General features: G+C 52.5%; 2 protein-coding genes and 1 non-coding gene across 8 annotated transcripts; 1 reads left to right on the forward strand and 2 right to left on the reverse strand.

Moving 5' to 3' along the window:
• Positions 1-425: 425 nt before the first annotated feature.
• On the reverse strand, positions 426-9,535 carry KLK5 (kallikrein related peptidase 5). Its single transcript, XM_073796670.1, is given in 5 exon segments — positions 426-910; positions 4,122-4,429; positions 4,432-4,610; positions 5,518-5,782; positions 9,437-9,535. Coding segments are annotated over 5 exon segments (951 nt in total). The 5' UTR covers positions 9,486-9,535; the 3' UTR covers positions 426-760.
• Positions 9,536-10,715: 1,180 nt separating this feature from the next.
• TRNAG-CCC (transfer RNA glycine (anticodon CCC)) lies at positions 10,716-10,788 on the forward strand. Its single transcript has one exon. It is a non-coding gene; the product is annotated as a tRNA-Gly (tRNA).
• A 2,223-nt stretch (positions 10,789-13,011) lies between these two features.
• Positions 13,012-20,871, reverse strand: LOC101334266 (kallikrein-6). 6 transcript variants are annotated; one of them, XM_033845645.2, is made up of 6 exons: positions 20,847-20,871; positions 19,359-19,406; positions 18,727-18,883; positions 15,671-15,918; positions 14,452-14,588; positions 13,012-13,655 (listed from the first exon to the last, which is right to left on the reverse strand). In XM_033845645.2, exons 2-6 carry the CDS (start codon positions 19,402-19,404, stop codon positions 13,503-13,505), a joined length of 741 nt encoding a protein of 246 aa, XP_033701536.1. In that variant the 5' UTR covers positions 19,405-19,406; positions 20,847-20,871; the 3' UTR covers positions 13,012-13,502. The 6 variants fall into 6 exon arrangements, with proteins under 6 accessions (XP_033701536.1, XP_004324271.1, XP_019782855.1 ...); XM_004324223.4 differs by lacking the exon at positions 20,847-20,871 and adding an exon at positions 19,812-20,071; XM_019927296.3 differs by lacking the exon at positions 20,847-20,871 and adding an exon at positions 19,644-19,716.
• Positions 20,872-22,797: the final 1,926 nt, after the last annotated feature.

Here is a 22,797-nt window from a genome sequence, read left to right on the forward strand (position 1 = left end):
CGTTGCGGAGCACAGGCTCCGGACGCGCAGGCTCCGCGGCCATGGCTCACGGGCCCAGCCGCTCCGCGGCATGTGGGATCTTCCCAGACCGGGGCACGAACCCGCGTCCCCTGCATCAGCAGGCGGACTCTCAACCACTGCGCCACCAGGGAGGCCCTGTCTATTTTTTTATTGTCTGTCTTCCCCTACTACAGGGGGAGCTTCACGCAGCAGGAATTTTCCTGTTTTTCCCGTTGCAATATCCCCGGCATCTGGACACATTCCTGGCAGTCGATCAATATTTATGAATAAAATGAAAAGCAGATCGAGTGAATCTCTGTTTGCTGCAAGTGAAATAACCTAATAGAGTGAACGCAGCGGTGCCGAGGGGTGAGGGACTTGTCCCTGTCTGCCCGGCCGTTCAAGGAAGAGACCACACACGGAGCCCACTTCTCAGACGTTTTATTTCTGGGACCAGATTTGGGTCACAGCTGCAGAGAAGGTGGACTCTGGACCTGAGGAAGGAAGCACTGGGGAGACAGAGGTGCAGTGCAGCTCTCGCCCCGGTCATTATGGGAACTGTCTTCAGGATCCGACCGGAAGGACCTGTCCATCCACTGTCCGGGAAGGCGGACCTCGATTCCAGGAGACTGGGGGCGGGGCACTGGAGAGATGAACCACCTCAACATTTTGGGGAAGGAGGTGGTGTCTGGAAGGAGTGTTGGGGTCCCTGCAGGGGTCGAGGGAGGCCAGAAAGCCGGGTCCTAGGACGACTCATGCATTAGACTGGATAAGTGTCCTGGATCCACTTGGAGAACCGGCAGAGGTTGGTGCAGACGCCGGGTCTGCTGGGCTGGGCGCAGGGAAAGTCTCCCCAGGACACAAGGACCTGGAGGGAACCACTGCAGACCACGGGGCCTCCGGAATCACCCTGTGGAGGAGAGAGAGGGGCACAGAGAGGTGGTGATGTGGGGAGGTGAGGGAGGGAGTCACAGAGATGAAGAAGGACCAGGGCAGCAAGAATAGAGACACAGACAATGACAGCGAGGGAGACACATGTAAAAAGAGACACAGACAGAGAATATTAATATCTCACCCCACGTTCACCCTTTGGAAACCCCCTCTGTCCCTGTCTACCCTCCCCCCAACCTCTTTTCCGTCTGTCTTCCTCATTGTGTGTCTCTGTGCTTCCTTCTCTCTCTCGCTCTCCCCTCCAACCTTTGAATATTGTGTTTCTCCTACTGGACACCCCTTCCTTTCCCTTCCTCACCCTTCACCCGTCCTTGACACCCATCCGCCTTGCACGTATACCTCACTTTTGCAGAGAGGCAGTTCTCAGCCCCTGGGTGAGGGGTTCTCAACCTGGGCGCCGCCGGCGTTGGGACCAGATGCTTCTTTGCTGTGGGAGGGTGTCCTGTGCTTTGTAAGGCATTCAGCAGCATCCCCCTACCCACTCCATGCTGGGAAACCCCTCCCTCCCCACCAGACAGCGGTCACGATGACGAAAAACATCTCCAGGCATTGCCATGCATGCCCTGGGGGGGTCAGAATTACCCTGGGGTTGAGAATCACTCCCTTGGACTAATTTAGGTTGCCTGTGCTTAATTCCCCATAGCTCCCTGTAATTACCCTTCTGTAATAATATTCAGCACTCTTTACTGTCATTTCTTATTTATGTTGACGCAAAATACCTACAACCTGGCTTCTTTCCCCATTATAATGCAGACACTCTTCCCCAGGCAAAAAAAGCTTAGCTGCCCCGATCGCTAAATTTCAACCTTTCTCTCATCATTTTTTGTTCGCCCTCGTTCCACATCCCTGCAGTTTCTTTTGCTCGGAAGGTAGTTAACTGCTCTGAGCCTTGGCTACTCGTCTGTAAAATAGAGTTAATAATAAAGGTTAAATGAGTAAATTGAGCTGATGCATTGGAAACACTTAAAAGAGTGTCTGGGGGCTTCCCTGGTGGTGCAGTGGTTGAGAATCCGCCTGCCGATGCAGGGGGCACGGGTTCGAGCCCCGGTCTGGGAAGATCCCACATGCTGCGGAGCGGCTGGGCCCGTGAGCCACAGCTACTGAGCCTGCACCTCTGGAGCCTGTGCTCCGCAACAAGAGAGCCCGCGATAGTGAGAGGCCCGCGCACCGCGGTGAAGAGTGGCCCCCGCTTGCCGCAACTAGAGAAAGCCCTCGCACAGAAACGAATACCCAACACAGCAAAAATTAAAAAAAAATTTTTTAAATAAATAAAATTTAAAAAAAAAAGAGTGGCAATTAGCTAACTGCTATTAGTGTTATAGTATTAGTATTATTGTTATTATTTCTTGCTTTTAGCGGCCACACCCAGACCACACTCCGGTATGAAAAAGCCACTGGAGGTCTAGGGAAAGAAAAGCAAGGTGCTACCCTTGGCTACAGAAAGGCTAGTGGTTTAAAATGCTGACATCCAAGTCAGATTTGCCTTCTTCCGATAAAAACCCCTCCACCCATCCCTCTCTCCGGATGTGGGTGCTTCCAATGTTAAGTGGGGACACAGATTAAATTGGGAGATCTGGGGAGTTGCTGCAACTGTCACATTTGTGAGATTTGCGGGGGTGAGTGGGGTGGGTGGGGAGATTTTCCCAGCCATCAGAATGGGACTGGAGTGCTGTCTGAGCCCACAGCTTACTAAACACCAAGATTACTGAAACATACATCCTGCCAGCAGAGAGCTTGTTAATTTACATTCCTCTAGACCCTTCTGGGACCTGAATACAGGGAAGCGTCCTGAGCTGTAACAGTTTAATTTCTGTCATCCTCAACAAATAAAGCTCCCGTGAGAATACAAAGAAGGTCCGTACTGGGGATGAAGAAATATTTGCTGGACATTGGGTCCCACTCATCTCTCCAGCCTCGACCCCTGTCCCCCAAACACGCTGGCTCTTTTTTTATTCTTTGAATCAGCCGAACTCCTCCCTGCCTCAGGGCCTTTGCACATGCTTTTCTTGCCCTTAACCTTTGCAAGGCTGCTCCTTTGTGTCATTCAATCTCTGCTCCGATGCCACCTCTTTGAGGCCTTCCCAATCACCCTTCCAAATACTGCCCCCCATCACTTGCTTTCATAAAACTATGTCTTATTTCCTGCACAGCCCTTACCACTCTCTGAAATTACCCTGTTTATGCAGTTTCCTGACCATAGGATTTTTTTTAACCTTTTTGCTATTCCAACACCTTTGTGATCCCTCCTCTCTATTAAATATTTTCGTTTAAAAATACGGACCATGGGTTTCTGTTTTCCTTCCTTAAGACATTTTACTCGCATTTGCCAGAAAGCTTTCACACCACAGATTTTATGGGAATGAGACACTTCAGACTGCATCTGCCTGAAATGTGCCAAAATAACTAAGACAAAACTGCAATGTATATTGTATGAAGGGTGGCCCTTAGGTGTGATATCTCTATTCAGGGCACATCCTGCCCTTCTATACAACACAGCCTTGATCTCGCCCTTGAGACCAGTGGCCATTAGCTACGTGGGGCCCTTGAGCACTGAAACATGGCTAGTCCAGACTGAGATATGCTGTCAGTGTGAAAATACTCATTGGCACGAACAAACCAAAAACAAACACACAAGGAAAAAATAGAAAAGGAAGAAAAAACAAATAAAACAAAAACAACCAAAAAAATACACACTGGCTTTCAAAGACTTACTATGAGAATAAAAGAACGTAAAACACTCCATTCATAATTCTTTTATATTAATTACCTTTTGAAATGATGGTACTTGGGATACATGGGATTAAATAGGGTATATTATTACAATAGTCGATTTCAGCTGTTTACTTTTTTTACATGTAGCTACTGGAATGTTTAAAATTACATGTAAGGACTTCCCTGGCGGTCCAGTGGTTAGGACTCTGCGCTTCCAGAGCAGGGGGCACAGGTTCGATCCCTGGTCATGGAACTAAGATCCCACATGCCCCACAGTGGGGGGAGGGGGGGGAACCCCACAAAAAACAAATAAAATTACTCGTAAGGCTCACATTATATTTTTACTGGACAGCACCGATCTGATCATCGCAGGGTCCCCAGCACATAGCAAGGCTCCAGGTGACATGGTTGGTCTCAGTGTGTGTCTGCTGAATGAATGGAGAAGTCTCTAGCCTTACCTTGCAGGAGTCTCTGCCGGCCTGGTCACCAGCACAGAACATGGTGTCATCTATCTGATTTGGATAGGCCGTCTTGCACCTGTCCTCACTTAGCACGGTGATGTCCAAGCACTGGAGGACTTTGGGGAAGGGCCACAGTGAGTGCTGGAGGACGATGGGAAGGGGCAGAGTGCTCAGAGACAGAGAGGGGGAGAAGGCAGACACAGGTGGGCAGCGGAAGAGACCTGGACACTCCCCCTGGGGACTGCTGGTCGTTTCCCAGCCAGACGCCAAGCAGCTGGTCCCAGCGGATGGACAATGGGAGGCGTTGATGGCCTGACGTGTTGAGCCTCACAGATTCTTTTGTTCAGTTTGATGAGCGTCAGGTCATTGGAGTGGCCGGGGTGGGAAGAGCCAGGGTGGGGGATGGATTTGATCCCCTGAAACAGCTGCTGCCTGGATTCACAGATGGGTGACAGGGAACGGTGGCCAAGACGGATTCTGAAAACTCTGAGGAAGATGGTGCCAATCTCGACCGACTCTGGTCCTTACCCCCATATCCAATGTCAACCCCAATGCCAAACCTGCTCACAACCCCAATCTCACCCCATCCACAAATCCATCCCCGGCACCATCTTTATCTTCAACCCCATGCCTATCCCCATCCCAGTCACAACTCCAAACCCATCTCCATCCCCTCCCCAGCGCTAACCCTAATCCTCTCCCCACACAGAAACCACCCACATATGCAGTCTCAACCCCAGCTCTAACTAACCATGCCCAGCCTCAAAGCCAACCATCTCCAACCCCACCCATAACCCTAATCCAAACCCCATCTTCCATCCTACATCTATTCTGAAGCCCCACCCTATCCCCATTCCATTTTTATCTCCGCTCCATCCCAATCTCCACCGACCACTAATTCTAGAGCCAAACCTAATTCTATCTTCATCCCAAACCATCAGCATACGACCAAACCCAAATCCAACTCATTGATCGACCTCCAAACCCCACCCTAACCCCAGCCCCAATCTTCTACCCACCTCCAAATCATCAACATATGCATTCCCAACTTCAAATTCAGCCCTCTCCAATCCCATTCCTCTCTCTAATCCAGCTCCATCCTCATCCTGTCCCATCCCACCTCCCATCCCACCTCCAATTCCAAAGCCAAACCAAATCACATCTCTATTCCTAACCATCCAGCATTTGCAATCCTAGCCCCGAATCCAATTCACCCCTAACTCCCAGCCAGTACCACAACCTCCTCCCCAATCTAACCCCATCCCCACCCCAGCTCTCCTCCCCAGCTCTACCTCCCCCTGCTTCCTCATCCCCGTCCCATGCCCCCCACCGCCATGCCCCATCCCCCATCCAACCTTCCCCCCTCAGCCCTCCTCTCGGAGCCCCCACTCACTGCTTTCGGAAGTGGGCAGCCGTGAGTAGCCACTGCGAGTCCACCAACACGGCCCCGCAGTACAGCTTGTTGGGTCCCAGCAACAGCGCACCCTGCCACGGCTGGCTGGGCCTCTCGCAGTCGGTCCCATTCACGAGGCGGCTGCTGGTGCCGTCAGACGCCCGGGTGTTCTCCCCGGCCCCAGGTCCGAGGTCCTGGGTGCTCCCGGAGGGCCCGACGGCAGAGGAGTCGTCGCAGGAAGCAACCTCATTTGTGAGAACAGGCTCTGGGGGCAGAAAATAGGGGTGGGGGGGTTGCCGGAAACAGAGCTCGGGAGCGGGGCTTGGACTCGGGGGCGGGGCTTATAATCCAGAGGCGAGACCAGCCCGAGGAATTCTGACCCCCGAGGGGCGCTTTTGTTGCGGGGCGGGGGCGGGCGGGCAGGGCTCTAGGGGCGGGACCTGGTTTTAAGAAGTGAGGGTGGGGGGGGGGGCGTCAAGCCTTAGCGAATGGGGTCTGGGCTGGAGTCGGCAGAGCCTGAGATGTGGGAGGGGCTCGAAATCGACTTGGGCAGGGCCAAGGCCAGCGTCCCGCGGAGGAGTCGATCCTATAAAGAGCCCTGGCTTTGGGAGAAGAGGCAGGGGCCGGGTTCTAGGAGCTGTGGTCAGGGCAGGAGGTGGATCCTGGCCCAAAGGAGGAGAGCCAAAGAGGCTGGGCCTTTCTTGGGGGAGGGGCACAGCTCAAGGATCCCTGACTGTAGATAGAGTCTGGACTTGGGGTATGGATGGGGAAAAGCGGCAGAGTCAGAGCTTGTGGGCTGGGCCAGAGTTGGAGGAGCAGAACCAGGAAAAGTGCTGAGACTGGGGTGGGGCTCCCGTGGGGTGGGGGGTGGAGAGCAGAGCTATTTTACGAATTCTCGAACACAAATGTGCCTCCTGAATCATCCTGCCCTTCTCCCTCACACAAACCTGCAGATAGGGGCATAGATATCCTACCCCATCACCGGTTCCCCCATCGTCTGTTCACGCGGTCACTTGTTTATATCCTTGCTGAGGACCCCGACAAGTGAAACCCTTGCCGCTGTCTTCATTTATGCACACAGTCCAAGAAACAGGCACACAACGGCTGTCACAGACGTGCACACGCACAGTTACACAGGGAGGCGTGCGTCGTCTCCATAGGGACAGTTACACACACAGCTCTGCCTCGCGGTACACACGCTTCCCAGGTACACACATTCGGGGGCAGCCTTACGTGATCTCACTCGCTCACACACAGTGTTTTAGTGACCTGTGTATATATGCCTCGTGTGCAGACGGGTAGAGACTGCCACTCACTTCTGCACACAGCGTGGTGGCATGTGACAAGGTTAGACTCAGTGGACCAAGCATGACACAGGGCAAGTGACCTAGCGTCATCCACCTTCACACAGCCACTGTCTCGTGGTGACAGCCTCTTCTGCACGCTCAGTCTGTCACAGGAGGGATGGGCGCTCCACACACACGCACAGCGCTGCACCATCGCACGTACAGCCCCTACAGCCACACAGTCACACACAGTCACCCGTACATAGACCCTCAAGCAGCCACGTGTTTGCAAAGAGAGCCACACAAAATCCTGCACCCAGCCACAATCACACAATCACAAACGGCTACCCGAAGGCACCTAGCCACACATTTTCACGGTGCCAAGCACTTTTGTCACACACAATCCTGTCACACAGGGACAGAAACCAGCAGGCACACATACACAAAGCCACACACGGTAACACTCACAGTCAGTGATACACACACACCATCCTAAATGCACAAACACCCGGTCACACAATCGCATCTACAGCCTCAAAGAGTAGTCACACCTGTCACAGACGGTCACTCAGTATGGGAAAAGGCACCACACACACACACACACACACACACACACACACACACGGTAGCAGTCATACAGCCACACACAATCACAAGTAAAGACAGACTCACATTCACCCAGCCTTGGAGCCATAACCAGTCACATGTGTTCCCCCAGTGCCACACAGAGAGTCACCGACAGCCCCACGACGCACAGTTACCCTGCGTGCACACACTGGGATTCTGGGTACCTGTCACCCCCAGAATCAGTGCTGTGATCAGTGCACCGACCATCCGCGCCCAGGGGTCCAGCTGTAGCCAAGGTCATTGCACCTGGCGGGGGTGGGGCGGGGAGGAAAAGAGAGTGGGGAGGCCCAGGTGATTCTGGGAACCCTTACCCACCCCCACCTTCTTCCCTTCCCTGTTTCTCAGAGCAGAGACGGACCACGAGGACATGGCCCACCCAGAGCGCTGAGATGAGTTGAGACTCAGGGCTTATAGACTTCAAAAGAATCAACATCCAGCATCCTCCAGTCTCCGAGAGAGGATGGAAAGAGGATGGGGGATGCATCCCAGACCAGAGCCAACGCAAAGACATCTCTCCCTTCCTATGCCCCGCCTCCCCAGCCCTCACCTGCCACGTCCCCCAGGTAGCGGGTGGGGGAACCTGCTCCCAGCGCCGCCGCCGCTGTCCTGCAGCCGCCTACGCCTCCGCTCCCGGCACCCGGCCTGGGTTATAACGACCCACTGATCCCTGGGGCGTGAGGCGCCCTGCCGGGCCTTAGCAACCACTCCTCCGGCCTCCCCCCATCTCCACCCCCAGAGCACCCCCTACCCAGTCCCGAAGGCCACTCCCTACCTCCCTGGCCCCGGGATGGGGAGGGGTCTCCGGAGGTCTGGCGTCTCACCAGCTCTGGGGCGCCCTTGGCGCAAGTGTTTTTCTGTCTTCCCCGTGCCTTCACTCATTCTACCTCCCTCCGCCCGCCTTCTCATCTTTCCTTCTCTCTGTGTTCCGCTTCCCTCGGAATCTTTCTGAGTCTCTCTCCGTATAAGGCGCCCACCCAGTGTCTCTTTCTGCTGTATTTTTTTTTTTTACAGCTTTATTGTGGTAAAAGTGAGGCACAATGAATCTACCATACTTAATGTGTACAGTGTGATGAGTTCTGACCCACACACTTCCAACCATCACCCCAGTCAAGATAATGAGCTATCACCCCAAAAGTTTCCTCAGGCCCCTTTATGTGTTGCTGTGATTCTCAGTTCATCTCTCTTTCTCTACATCCCTGGGTCTCTCTCTGTATCTTTTCTTTTCTTTTTTCTTTCTTTCTTTTTTTTTTTTTTGCGGTACGCGGGCCCTCACTGCTGTGGCCTCTTCCGTTGCGGAGCACAGGCTCCGGACGCGCAGGCTCAGCGGCCATGGCTCACGGGCCCAGCCGCTCCGCGGCATGTGGGATCCTCCCGGACCGGGACACGAACCCGCGTCCCCTGCATCCGAACCCGCGTCCCCTGCATCGGCAGGCAGACTCTCAACCCCTGCGCCACCAGGGAAGCCCCTGTATCTTTTCTTTTCTGTTATCTCTCTTTTCTCTGTGACACTACCCTTCTCTGTCTCCCTATTCTCTGTTTCTATCCCTGCATCATCTTCTTCTCTTTCCTCTTCTTCTTCTTTCTTCTCCTTCTCCTCCCCGCCCCCCCGCCCTTTGTCACTGGCTCTGAGTATGTGTATCTTTGTGTCTTTCTGTTCCTCTATCTCCCTCACCCCCCGTTTGGGCCAGGAAGACTCTGGCCACTTTGCTGATGGACACCCCCTCAACCCCTTCTCTGCCCCTCACCCTGTGACCAGGGCCACCGGGCAGAAAGGGGCGGGGATCCAGTCTAGGCCCCCCGGCAGGTGCCTTACACAGCCTGTCTGACACAGCCAGGCGTGGGTGAGATTTGGGCAGGGCCACCTGTCAATGGGGAAAGAGACCAAGAGGCCAGGCTAGGGGGTGGGTGGCTCCCGGCCTCTTGGGAAATGGGGCACTGGGTAGGGAACCCAAAAGGTGTCTCCTCCCTCCCCGGTTCCTGGGCCACCCAGGGCTGCCTCTTCTGACCTCTTATGCATTCCAGCTCTTCTTTCTGTCTGCCCCCATACGCATCCATCTCTGTGTCTCCAAGTCTCTGTCTCCGCCAGGATGTAAGAGCCAAAGGTTCCTTTGACACCTATTTACTGAGCATCTACAGTGTTGCAGCCTCAGATCTGTCTGTGAAGAGAAATAAACAAACATGCCTGGAGATGCTGCCTTTGCAGAGCTCCATTCCTTGAGGGCAAAAGCAAAGCTGTCTTGTTCACTTCTGTAAGCCGGCGCCTGTTGAACGGGAGGTTTTAGAGCCCTGAGACTCGTTTCAGTGTATAGGGAAAAAAACTTAAAAACATAAAATTCTGGGGTTTGTTTTGGCGATTGCAATGAATATTTCATGCATGAAGGTGACAAATCCAGCAGCCTACTTCTTTTAAGCCTACAGTCTTTTAAGTTTAGCTTACAAACCTTTTTATTCCAAATATGTGTTTTGATTACAGGAAGGGTTTTGTTGTGGGTTTTTGTTTGCGTTTTGCGTTTTAATTTTTTTAATTGAAGTATAGTTGATTTACAAAGTTGTGTTAATTTCTGCTGTACAGCAAATCGTACCAATGTTTTCTTTTTTCTTTTTATAAGGATATGGCTGAGTCTTTTTTTGTAATTTATTTATTTTCTTTATTATTTATTTTTGGCTGCACTGAGTCTTCGTTGCTGCGCGCAGGCATTCTCTGGTTTTGGCGAGCGGAGGCTACTCTTCATTGCGGTGCGCGGGCTTCTCATTGCGGTGGCTTCTCTTGCTGCGGAGCACGGGCTCTAGGCACGCGGGTTTCAGTAGTTGTGGCACGCGGGCTCAGTAGTTGTGGCTTGCGGGCTCTAGAGCACAGGCTCAGTAGTTGTGGCACATGGGCTTAGTTGCTCCGCGGCGTGTGGGATCTTCCCAGACCAGGGCTCGAACCCGTGTCCCCCGCACTGGCAGGCGGATTCTTAGCCACTGAGCCACCGGGGAAGCCCCCAATGTTTTCTTAGGTCAGTCTCCCAAGGCAAGAGAAATAAAAACAAAAATAAACAAATGGGACCTAATCAAACTTAAAAACTTTTGCACAGCAAATGAGGTAAGTCTTTATAATAATGTTGGGTCCCATTTACAAACTAGTTAATTAAATATCTTCAAGCATTTAAAAACTACATTTCTAAAACCAACACACTCCATCTCTTCTGGAAGTCCTTCAGTTTTTAGGCAAACCTTCCAGCGCATGTAAATAAATTTATACATCTATGTGTATTTTACTTATAAGTATGATCAACTGGGACTTCGCTGGTGGTCCAGTGGTTAAGACTCTGCACTCCCAATGCAGGGGGCCCAGGTTCGATCCCTGGTCAGTGAACTAGATCCCACATGCTGCAATCAAAAGCCTGCATGCTGTAACTAAGATCCTGCATGCCGTAACTAAGATCCTGCGTGCTGCAACTAAGACCTGGCACAGCCAAATAAATAAGTGTATATAAATATTTTTAAAATATAAATATAAATATTTTAAAATATATAAATATTTTAAAAAATATGATCAACATTGCATTCTTTCAAGTATCTCAACACTGAATATAAAGTTGGGATGACCCTAACTTAAAAATCACAGGGCAATGACCCATTCCAAGTTGAAGTCAGAAGACTCTCCCCACAGTAGATAAAATTCTAGTAGACATACAAACACCTTCAACACCAAACGTGCAGAGATTCTGCTTCCAACAATATGCATGTTAAGGGCCGGGCCTTCAAACATTTCCATGCTCATTTTGAAAACATTATCAGAATTGGAAGAAGATGTTAGCAGAGCAGTTAGGACCCCAAACTCTGGCGCCAGCCCCCCGGCATTCAATTCTGACTTGACCACCTACTGTCTTCGAGACTTTGGGCAAACCATGTTACCTCTCTGTTATTATTGTTAGTATCCATTAAGGAAGATGATTTCCTCTCAGTTAACGGAAGTTGATTTGGGTCTGGACGTTCATTGATTGGCTTCTTCCTGGTGATCCCAGTGAATTTCATGCCCCTGTTTATTCTTCATAACTTCTAAAAGGGGTTGGTCAAGGTGGGCCCGGGCCATCACGTGACTTAATATTTTCATGTACTCATAAAAAGTCAATTACTCCCTCCCATCGCAAAAATTTCACCTTTGGTAAATTTCACCTTCATAAAATTTCACCTTTCTTTGGTTCTTGAGGCATCTAAGTGTGCTTTTTCTCAAATCTAAAGACCTTTAGACTCGAGAGACCCTGTTCTTTTCATATACTGCCTCTGTCTTTGGACCGCATAGCTCTTCTATCATAAAATGACACATGACTGACTTTGAATATCTCCTATGGTGTGGCCGCTCTGTGTAACGATTTCCAGCTTCGTTCTACTCTATGCTGGGCAAAAATAAGGTTGCGATAAATGTTTGTGAAGCAAATGGACCGTTGTGTCTGATTCTCCCTCTGTTCCTAAATATTTCTCTGCTCGAAACTTCAGCTCCCATGTTGGACCCTCTTTTCCCTTTCTCTGGGGAGCCACTTACTGTCCCATTCGTCTTCCTGGGAGGATGCCTGGCTTAGATGGCGTTTTGTCTTTCTTGGAGATGGTGCAGTGGGGGTCAAGAGAGGAAGGCCTCTCTGAGGACAGGGACAGACCTGGGGCTTGGGGATAGGCGTGCCTGCATCAGTGTGGGATCACGCGCGGTGCACGTGGGTGGAAGAACCCCAGAAAGCATGTAGAAGCCTGGGTCCTCACCCAGTTCTGCCTGTCTGCCCCCCTCCTTTTGGGGAGGGCCTCCAGTCTCTACACCTCCCTGCCCATCCCCCTCTCCTCAAATGGACTGCAGTGAGATCTTTCAAATACCCACATCTGACCCTGTCCTTCTTTTTCTCAAGGCCCTCAGGATCAAGGTCAAGTGCTTCTGCCTTGTACTCAGGGCCCAACGCCATGTTCCAGTGACCTACTTTCCCAGCCACGTCACCTATTTCTCTGGCCTCAAACCCCAGCCCCCACCAACCTGGATGATTTGCCATCTCTGGAACACAGCAGATGTTCTCACACTCCCAGACTTTTCTACCGGTCATTAGCATCTCGAGTGTGCCACCCACCCAGACTTCTCCCCACGGTGAAGTCACATTCAGCCTCCCTTCCAGCTGTCCCAGCCCCAGCCCCTGCTCAGCCCTCATCTTCTCTCCCTGCACCATCACTTCTACTCCCCCCTGGCCTCTGGTCCATCCCGCACATGGCCCCAGAGCTGCTTCTGCTCTCATCCCTTCCATGGCTCCCCACTGCTCTCAGGAGAAGCCCTAGCCTCTCAACCTGGAGTCTGTGGTCTTTTGGGATGTGGACCCTGCTCTCTTTACCTCCCATCACTCTTACCCACACACAGTGGCCTCCCAGCCCTCTCATCGCCCTGCTTTTGCTGCTACAGAGGGAGTTTAGTGGAGAAAGCCACCCCTCAGGGCTAGCTAGGTGGAGGAGACAAGGATGTCTTCCCAGGGAGGAGAAAAAGCAAGTTGGGCTGTAAAAGGGAACTAAGGATATCTGGGCTTCAGAGAGGCAGAGGTGGGATAAAAGCAAAAAGTACCACTAATAATAAAATTCACTCTTTATTGTTCACACAGGTGTGCCAGGCACCGCGGTATGTGTTTCACGTGTTTACAGCCTTGAATCTCCCCAACAACGTAGCCACCGCCTTATGAGGGATATACGATTATTATCCTTATTTTAGAGATGAGAAAATCTATGCACTGAAGGAAGGCACTCCCACGGTTGCACGGCTAAGCAAGTGGGGGAGCTGGGAGCCCAGCTCAGGTTCGGCCAGACTGGGGACCCCTTCTCTGTAGGAAGAAGTCGAGCCCGTGGAATAATTGGGGAGGGAGAGGTGCTTGCAAGGGATTTTCCTGTATCTCTTAGTGGCAGGCTTGAGACCTTAGCTGGTGTTCCCGTCACTCCTCGTGATGCAAGGATGGGACTGGAGCAAAATCAGGGAGGACTTGTGCTGTGGTGTCATCACTTGTATTAAGCATTAAGGGTCGGGTCTGGGCAGGTGGGGGAAGGTCAAGAAGTGCAGGTCACCTATCAGGATCAGTTGGCCTGAATGGTTTTTCGGATCCAGTGGCCATATCTGCAGACGTCGGTGTAGACGCCTGGCTTCTCCTTGGATCCGCAGGGGACGTTACCCCATGACACAAGGCCTCGGAGACGGTCGCCACACACCAACGGACCCCCAGAATCACCCTGTGGTTAAAGAGGGAGAGAGTCAGATACAGGCTCGCAGAGAAGGAAAGCCGGACAGAAGGAGACACAGAGACATGTAGAGAGGGGGAAAGACATTCAGAGATGGAGAGAAAGACACACATATGGAGAGAGAGAGACAGACAGACACAAAGTCACAGATAGGGAAATAGAAGAGACTGAGGGAGACTCAGAAACACAGAGATCCCTAAAGAGAGGACAGATGGTCTCAGAAATGGGGCTCATCTGCCTGCCCTTTCTTTGCATCCAACTCACTGTGTACCACTTTTCTCTCTCTTTGTCTCTTTCTCCCACTTGGCTGGTCTCTGCAGATCCTTCAACGCACAGGGCTCAGTTTTGGCACCAAAAGGAGAAATCCAATGGACGATGGTGGCAGAAACCCAAGTTCCAAGTATTTGGGAGTCGGGATGGAGCCCCGTCTCTCCCCGGCTATGGTCCCCCTTCTGCACAGTGTGGTTATTTCCAAGCAGAACTTGTGGGGATTCTGTTGGAGCAGGGACAGCCTCCTGGCACCATCTGTCTCCCTACTGTGTCTCTGTGGTTCCTGATCTCTTCATCTCCATCTTTGTCTCTGCATTTCCTGTCTCTGCTGACTGACTTTTTATCTCTGCCTGTCCCCGATTGTGTTTCTGTGTATCAAATTGAGTCTCTCTCCCTTATCATGCCTCTGATTTTCACCCAGCCTGTCTCTGTAAAGCTCTAGTTTGGCCTGTGTATCTGTCTCTTCCTGCCCATCTCTGTCCTTGGCTATGTCACTGGTGGGTCCTGGCGTCCTCACCTGGCAGGAGTCCTTCCCGAGCTTCTCATCCCCGGCACACACCATGTTTTGGGTGATCTCGCCAGGGTAGGCACGCTCACACTCCTCACGGGGCACCAGGTGGAGGTATGCACACTGGATGATGTTAGGGAAATCACCTGCAAAGAGAGATGGGCCAGAATCACTTCACAACTCACCCTTCCCATCGATCCTCCAACACCTATAAATCCTCCCTCCCCTATTGGACCCTATTTCCCAATGGTTCCCTTTTTCCTATTTGTCGCTCACTCTCAAAACCCACTTCCATTGCCTGACTCCTGATTGGTCCCTCTTTCCATCAGTCTTCCCTCACATTGGCCTGTCTTCCTCACTAATTACCCCTCCTCTACCAGTTCTCATTTCCTATTGGTTTTTCCTTCTCTTAGTTCCTGCCTTCACTTGTCTCGTTTCCATTGGTCCCACCTTCTTCAGTAGTTCAGCTGACCTCTAGACCCTCTTCCTCTATTAGCCCCTCCTCTGTTATAGCCCATCCTCCTTCATTGGACCCTTCTTGCCCATTGGCTCATCCTGATTGGTCATCACTTGACTTTTGGCCTTTCCTAACTGGTCCCTTCTTTCCCCATTGGTTCTCCCTTCTATTGGCCCTTCATCCAAAGGTCTACTCCCTCACTGCTTCTTTCCTAAATGGCCTCATCCTACCCCATTGGTTCTCCTTTCCTTTATGGCCCTTCCCTCACTGGCCTACCCTCACTGGTTCCTGCTGATCTATTGTTTCTCCTCTAGTCCTTCTTCTAGTGACCCCTCTTGACCACTGACTCTTCTCAATTGACCCTTCCGCCATTAGCTTTCTCTACACTGTTGGCTTTCTCAGTTCACGTCTTTCAGCTGGCTCCCCTGCTTCTTCCATTAGTCCCTCCTCCATTTATCCTTTTTTGATCATCAGTGCATCCTGGTTGGTCCCTTTTGACAACTGGCCCCCTTCCTGATTAGTGTCTCCACAGCGACCCTCCCTCCTCATCGACCCTTCATCTTATGGCCCACATCTCCATACCATTCACCTGTGGGTCTACTTTCTCCATTGGCTGTTCACTCATTGGCCCAACTCCCATATTTGCCCTCCCTCCCCATGGAACTTTCACCCACTCATACACTACCCCATTGATTCTCACCGTTAACCCGCCTCCCCATGACCCATCACCCATTGATGATGGGTCAACTGCATCATTCTCCCCCTACTGACCATCTGCCGTCTTGCCCCAGCCTAGGATGTGGCAGCTGGTGTGGTTGGCTGCGCAGTCCCTTTCCAGGGACAGGGGCTGTATGTGTGCAGAGAATTTGGCTGGGCGTGACAGGCGCAACAGCATGATGTCCTGGTCATGGGTGGCGGGGTTGTAGCCAGGGTGGACCACAGTCCGGACAACAGAGCTCTCCTCCTGGAAACTCTCCCTTTGCTGAAGGTTGTGCTTCCCCAGGTAGACCTGAAGATTCCTGGGAAAGAGAAGGGCTGGGTCTCACCTGGGGCCCTTGGGCTGCAGCTGAGGCTCCAGAGGGGGCTACGGTGGGAGGTGGGGAAGCCTGGTACACCATGAACCATCCGGTCTTCTCCCCTCACAGTCTTTCCAGCTCAGTAAATGACAGCTCCATCCTTCCAGAATAACCCGGAGGCTATCCTTGACTCTTTATTTCTTGACTCACCTCCCAGCTGTCCAGAAATCCTTTTGTCTCTCCAAAGCATAGCCAGAATCTGACCACCTCTCACCTCTCCCACTGCTGCCATCTTGGTCTGAGTCACCATAATCTCTTACCTGGACTACAGTCTCACTGGACTCCTGGCTTCTACCTTTGCCCCTCCATAGTCTGTCCTCCACAAAGCAGCCAGAGCTATTTTAACAATATAAGCCAGCTTTGTCCCTCCTGTGCTCAGAACCCTCCTGTGACTCCCATCTTGCTCAGAATAAAGGCCAAAGTTCTCACTGTGGCCTACAAGGTTCTGCACAATCCGTCCCCATCACTTGTCAGTTATCTCCCAGTCTCCCCCTTCTCCTTCTGTTCCAGCCACACCGGCTTCCCTGCCTTTCCTTGAACACAATAGTCATCCTCTCACCCCAGGGCCTTTGCACGGGCTGTTCTCTCTGCCAGCAACTCTTTCCCCCAGATATCTGCATGCCTCACTCCCTCACCTCCTTCAAATGTCACCTTCTCAGTGAGGCCTTCCCTGAAGACCCAATTAAAATGCAAGTATCCACCCCAACAGGCAAGTCCTAGCTCCCTCTCCTGGTTTCCTTTCCACCAGAGAACCTAACATCACCATCTGACACACTATATATGTATTCTTAAATATGTACTTGTTTTACTGTCTCCCTCTGCCACAGCCGTGCTATTCGATCGAAGTTTCTGTAAGGATGGAAATATTCTCTATCTGCACTGTTTGAAACAGTGACCACTGACCACGGGCAGCTACTGAGCCCTTGAAGTGTGGCTAGTGGATTTGGAAATTCGTTTCATTTTTATGAATGTGAATTTAATTGGCCATGTGTCGCTAATGGCTACTGCATTAGATGACACAGCTCTAGAATATCAAGGTGGGATTTTTGTTTTAGGCAGATACATCCTCCTCGGTGCCTAGACCAGTGTCTGGCGTAGGATAGGTGTTCAATAAATATTTGTGAAGTGGATCAAAGCATTACTCCCTTGCTCAGAAACTTTCCATAGCTCCCCATTACCCTCAGAATAAAGCCCAAGTGCCTTATCCCACTCTCCTCTGACCCTCAGTGAACCAGTAACTTTCTTTTCTTAGAACTCTTCACAGTGTTCCCACTTCTTTGGTCCTTGCGTTTCCTCTGCCCTGGCTGCTCTGCCCCCTTTCTCATTTTCCATGCCTCAGTTTGAATTTCATCTCATCAGAAAGTCCTTCCGGACGCCTTCTTCCATCGAAAGCAGGTACCTCTGTTCTTTTCTCTCATGGAACCATCCCTGTTTATTCGCCTTCATTGGACTTAGAGTCATTTGTAATGGTATGGTTTGTCGAGGATTCTAGAACTGTCTTCCTGCACCTTTCTGCTCCTGCGTCCCCGAGGGCAGAGACTCTGGGTATCTCCCCATCTGAGTCTTTGCTGAATTCCCACTGCCCAGCTCAGATCTGGCCCTTAGTGGGTGCTGTTGGCCAATGTGTGCTGAATGAATGAATGAGGATGGTGGGAGTGATGCCAGGTTTACCAGCGCTTGGGGGAGACCACCCTGGGGGGGGTCCTTGTGTCCATGACCCTGCAAGGTGAGACCCCTGTTGGGGTCTCTCCCAGCTCCCACTGGGATGTGACACTTGCTCCTTCTCTGAGCTTCAGTTTCCTCAGAAGCCAAGAGTCCCTTATTGTGGGGGATTCCAGGAAAGGTATAGAAACTGCCTACCTGGGTACGTGGCCCATAGTTAGCGTGGAAAAAAATGGTGGTTCTTGTTCATCAAACTAGTGGTTATTAGTGCCCTGAGGATTAGCCCTGGGTCCTTTACAGTCCTCTATCTATGCCCACTTTTTGGATGATCTCATCCCATCCCGTAGCCTTAGATAACCACCTGTTTGTGGTATTTCAAGCCTTAATGTTTACCTCCATCTCTGACCTCTCCCCTGAGCGCCAGCAGTCAGCCTGGCATCCTTCCTGAACACCAGCCAGGTACCCGAGACTCACCTTGGCTAAAACAAAATGTCTGATGCTCCCCCACCCATATCCAAACTGCTCCTCTTTCCTTCTCCCCCGACTCAGAGAAAGACACATCCAAACAGCCAGTTGTTCTAGTCCCCTCCCCGGACAAGCCCTGCTCGTTCTCTTTCTCTCCCATTCCACACCACCAAGTCCTGCCGACTCAGCCTCAGGACCCCTCCCCGGGTTTTCAACTCCGCTCCATCCCCAGGGCCACCATCCTGGTCCATCTCAGGACAATGGCAACAGCCTCCACGTGCATCCCTTCATCCCCCGCCCCGTTCACTTTCCAGAGTTTTTTTAAAAATGGAAATCAGATCATGCTGCTTCCCTGATTAAAATTCTACGTGGCTCCCCCCAGCGCTTAGAATTAACTCCATCGCTCCCTACAGGGCCCTGTAGAAGGTCAGTTCATCAAAGCAGCAGTTTTCTTGTTTTCTTCACTGCGATATCCCCGCAGTGTATTTAATAATCAATTAAATACTGGCCAGTTGAACCTGGTTATCAGATGGCCTCATGATGGGACAGGGGGATGTGTGAAGTCTGCAAGACGCCCGCAGGGTCTAATTGCAACCACTCCTCATTCACAGCGTGGAGACTCACGGTTTTTTGCAGTGGGCAGCGGTGAGGACCCACAGTGGGTGAATGAGGACCCCCCCACAGAGCAAGTGGCCTGAGGCGTAAAGGGCAGCTTGGTAGGGGTGAGACGTCTGCTCACAGGGTCCACCATGCAGCACCTTATTCTGTTCCTCTGTCTGGGCTGAGGGAGGGAGGGTCTGAGTCAGAGAGAAGGTCTGGAGACATCAGGTACCTCCCCCCAAGGTGAACCCCATTGCTGTCTTGATCATCAAGATCTTCTCCATCCCCTGCCCCAAACCAACCCCATCCTCAAACTCTTCCTCAAACCCACCCCTTCTTCATCTCAATCCCCATCCCCATCCCCAAAGCCATCCCTAAGCGTTCTTACCTTTAACCCCACCTCCAGGCAATTTCCCCGTCTCTAACCCCATCTCCCAAGCCAAGCTCATCCTCAAACCCTTCCCCATCTTCACGGCCACCTCCCACCCCTTCCCCATCTGCATCCCTCGTCCCTAATTTAACCCCTGTGTCTTCCTCATTTGAAACCCACCCCCCTCCATCCTCATGTGTATCCCCATCCCAGTTCCAATCTCTTCCCCATCAACTACCCCCACCCCATGCCCAAAGAGCCCCCTGCCCCTCCCTTTTTGGCCTACCTGCAGCGACCAGAATCAGTGTTACAATCAGCGTCTTCATGGCCATTCCTGAGAAGGGAAGCCAAGTGCTCCATGAGTCCCGGCCTCAGACTTCGCCCAGTCTCCTCCCTCTCCACCCGCCTCCTCTTCCCCTTCCTCCCCGGCCTGCCCTGCTCTCCTGAGCCTTGACTTCTGTCTTCCCCATTTAGCCTCTTGATTTCTTGTCTCCCTGACCCATGTCTTCCATCTGAGGGTCCCCCGGAGGCGGGTGCCAGGGAGGACCCAGAACCCGCTGCTCACGCGCACCTCACATGATTTTTCTATCCTCGGCTTCAGTCTGCCTGCTTAGTAACAGGAGGAGGGAGGGCCCCTGACGTTCTTCCCTCTGTGGGATTTCTCCTCCTCCCTTTGGCTCAGTGCTTACCTGTTGCTCAACCCCACACCTGTAGGTTCTGGTGGGAGGTGTGATCTTACCTGCTGGGGGCCGGCTGCCTGGGGGTCGACTCTTGGGTTGGGGGCAGGGACAGTACGTGTCACAGGCAGACAGAAAGGGAGACAGACAGAGAGTCAGAAATGCAGGGAACCGCGGAGAGAGAAGTGATGCTGAAAACACAGAGGACGCCTTGAGAGTCAGAGACGGAGGGCAGAAAGCAGAGGATGTAGGGGCTGTGGCGCCCAGGGCCTGGCAGACAGACACCCTGAGCTCCCTGGCACCCCCGGAAGACACTGGTCCTGTCCTCAGATGCTCCTGGTGTGTCCTTTTAATCTCTGCCTCCCCGGGTTCCCGAGGCAGGAGGGGGACCCGCCCTTTTCCTCCTCACCCAGGCCTCCCACGCATATTCCTCCCACCCTCCCACAGCTCCCCGCCTGATGGCTCCCCGACCCCAGCTTCCAGGGAGGGCAGTGCAGGTCCCTGAGTGCACTGGGGGCCCGGGTTCCCAGGTCTGAGGGAGGAGGGGGCTGGGGGCTGAGTATTCCGGACCTTCAAGGAGAAAGGAGCTGGGAGTCTGCACACCTGGATCTAAAGGAAGGAAGGGCAGAAGCTTGTTCTCCTCAGTTCCTAGACTTCTAGGTCCTTGAGCAAGAAAGGATCTGAGGGGCTTCCGTGGTGGCGCAGTGGCTAAGAATCCGCCTGCCAATGCAGGGGACACGGGTTCGATCCCTGGCCCGGGAAGATCCCACACGCCGTGGAGCAACTAAGCCCGTGCGCCACAACTACTGAGCCTGCGCTCTGCAACTACTGAAGCCCGCGTGCCTAGAGCCCGTGCTCCTCAACAGGAGAAGCCACCGCAGTCAGAAGCCCGCGTACCGCGGAACGAAGAGTAACCCCCGCTCGCCGCAACTAGAGAAACCCCGCAGGCAGTAACAGAGACCCAGTGCAGCCAAAACATAAATAAATAAAAATAAATTCATTAATTTAAAAAGAAAGAAAGAAAGAAAGGATCTGAGGACCCAAATGCCTGCGTCCCAGGCAAACACACAGAACCCCCTGTCCTCCTGGACTCCCACCTCTCACGTGTTCTGGGGCCTGCAGGCTGTCACTCTTGGGTTCAGCACCCTTGGGCACTGGGAACCAGGCCCCACGGGTTCAGTGGGGTTGGGGTGACTCACGCACCTGCCTGTAAGTCCCTCTGTGGGTGCTGGAGAACCTCAGTGTCCTCGCGAGACACAGCAGAACCAGCCAGCAAGAAAGCGTGTGTCACCAAGCTGGTACCCGCCCCTGCCCCAGGCTGTGGTGTGGACCCAGGCGCTGTGGGGAAAGGGCCTTCGAACAATCGGGCTTTGTCTGTCCCCAGCACCCAGTGCCATGCTCCTGTCAGCTCCATTTCTCAAGCTCTCTTCCGGGCAGGTGGACGGCCAGCTGCATCAATAGCTTCCCTTTATCTCTATCGGACAGTCCTGTTGCTGTCCTTTGAGTGTCCACCCACCTCTGCCCGGATATCAGGACTCTTGACCCGCCTGGCCCCCCTTCTCCAAGTCTCTCGGTGTCCAGCTCTCTCCCTGGCCATGGCGGAGGGTGCCTCCGTGTCTGTCTCTGTTTGTGTCTCTCTACCCCTCTGCCTCTTTCTCTATATTTTTCTCTGTATCTCTGTCTTTCCCCTTGATTTTCCAAGTCTCCGTTAACACTCTCTAAATCTCTCCTTACCTCTCCTAGGTTCCACCTGCGTTTCCAAGAGAAGCATGTGTACGCACAGAGGGGAGTTAGCTCCTGCAGAAGGGGTGGCGTGGGAGAGGGCAGCGGGGAAGCTAGCGGGACCCGGGAGGATTTCAGGCCTTGTTGATGAGATTTAACGTGTACAGAGAGACACAGAAATAAATGGGAATGCAGGAAGCGTGTGATGAGAAACGGGGGTCCAGGAAGCTATGGGGGGGATCCAGGAAGATTTGAAGAGGTGTCTTTAAACTTGGGCGTTTTAGTCAGGAGGAGAGAGGTAGTTAAAGGGTCTGGTGCCTGTAGGGAAATGGCAGACTGGCATGAGCTGGAGGAATGGGTGTACGTGCGGCCGCCTGTAGGGAAATGGGTGTGATAATCACAGGGACGGGCAAGATGGAAAAGGGAAGCTTTGGGGAAAGTCATTGAGCAATAAGTGCAACTGATATGAATAACGTCGACCTCAGCACCAGCTTGGGCCTGGCACTGTGGGTAGCATTTAATTCTTTCATTAAATCTAATTGCTAACACCTTTGCTTCTCCCCTGTCACTCCTGGGATGAAAACCAATTTGGCATTTGATATATTCTCTGGGGCTGCTCCCCTCGCCCCCCAGTTTCCCCCAGGCCCTTCTCACTCATCTCCCCACTGAACCCAGCATCTTGTTCTCAGGACCCACCATCCTCCCAGGTACCAGGTTGGACCGCTCATGGCCCATTGATCCCCAAGTCCTATCCCACTGCCCCCTCTCTCCGTGTGGTCCCTTCTCTCCATCCCTATGTCCCCGGTCCCAGCTCAGACCTGCTTCTCTCCCACCTGGACCATTACCTCAAACTCTTCCCCTTCTCTGTGTCCTTCACTTGACCTCAGAGGCATCTTCCCGTGTCAGAGCTGACGTTGCCTCTGTCTGGCTCACAGCCCTGGCCTGGGTCCCCCAGCACCCACAGCAGTACTGGCCAAAAGAAATATAATGCCAGGTACACATGCATTTTTAAAAAAATAAATTTATTTATTTTTGGCTGCATTGCGTCTTCACTGCTGCGTGCGGGCTTTCTCTAGTTGCGGCGAGGGGGGGCTACTCTTCGTTGCGGTGCACGGGCTTCTCATTGCGGTGGCTTCTCTTGTGGAGCACGGGCTCTAGGCTCTCGGGCTTCGGTAGTTGTGGCACACGGGCTCAGTAGTTGTGGCGCACGGGTTTTGTTGCCCCGCAGCATGTGGGATCTTCCCAGACCAGGGCTGGAACCCGTGTCCCCTGCATTGGCAGGCGGATTCTTAACTACCCCGCCACCAGGGAAGTCCCCACATGCAC

The sequence above is a fragment of the Tursiops truncatus genome, chromosome 19 (genome assembly GCF_011762595.2).
Source record: "Tursiops truncatus isolate mTurTru1 chromosome 19, mTurTru1.mat.Y, whole genome shotgun sequence".
In the NCBI taxonomy this organism is placed as follows: domain Eukaryota; kingdom Metazoa; phylum Chordata; class Mammalia; order Artiodactyla; family Delphinidae; genus Tursiops; species Tursiops truncatus.

Bases quoted from the DNA above. Each gene is read 5' to 3' on its own strand.
- LOC101334266 (XM_019927294.3), bottom strand. The intron at 18,884-19,358 runs GTAGGCCAAAAA...TCCCTCCCTCAG, and splicing joins ACTGATTCTGGTCGCTGCAG to CCCAGACAGAGGAACAGAAT. The intron at 15,919-18,726 runs GTGAGTCTCCAC...TCTCTTTCCCAG, and splicing joins GCTGCCCACTGCAAAAAACC to GAATCTTCAGGTCTACCTGG.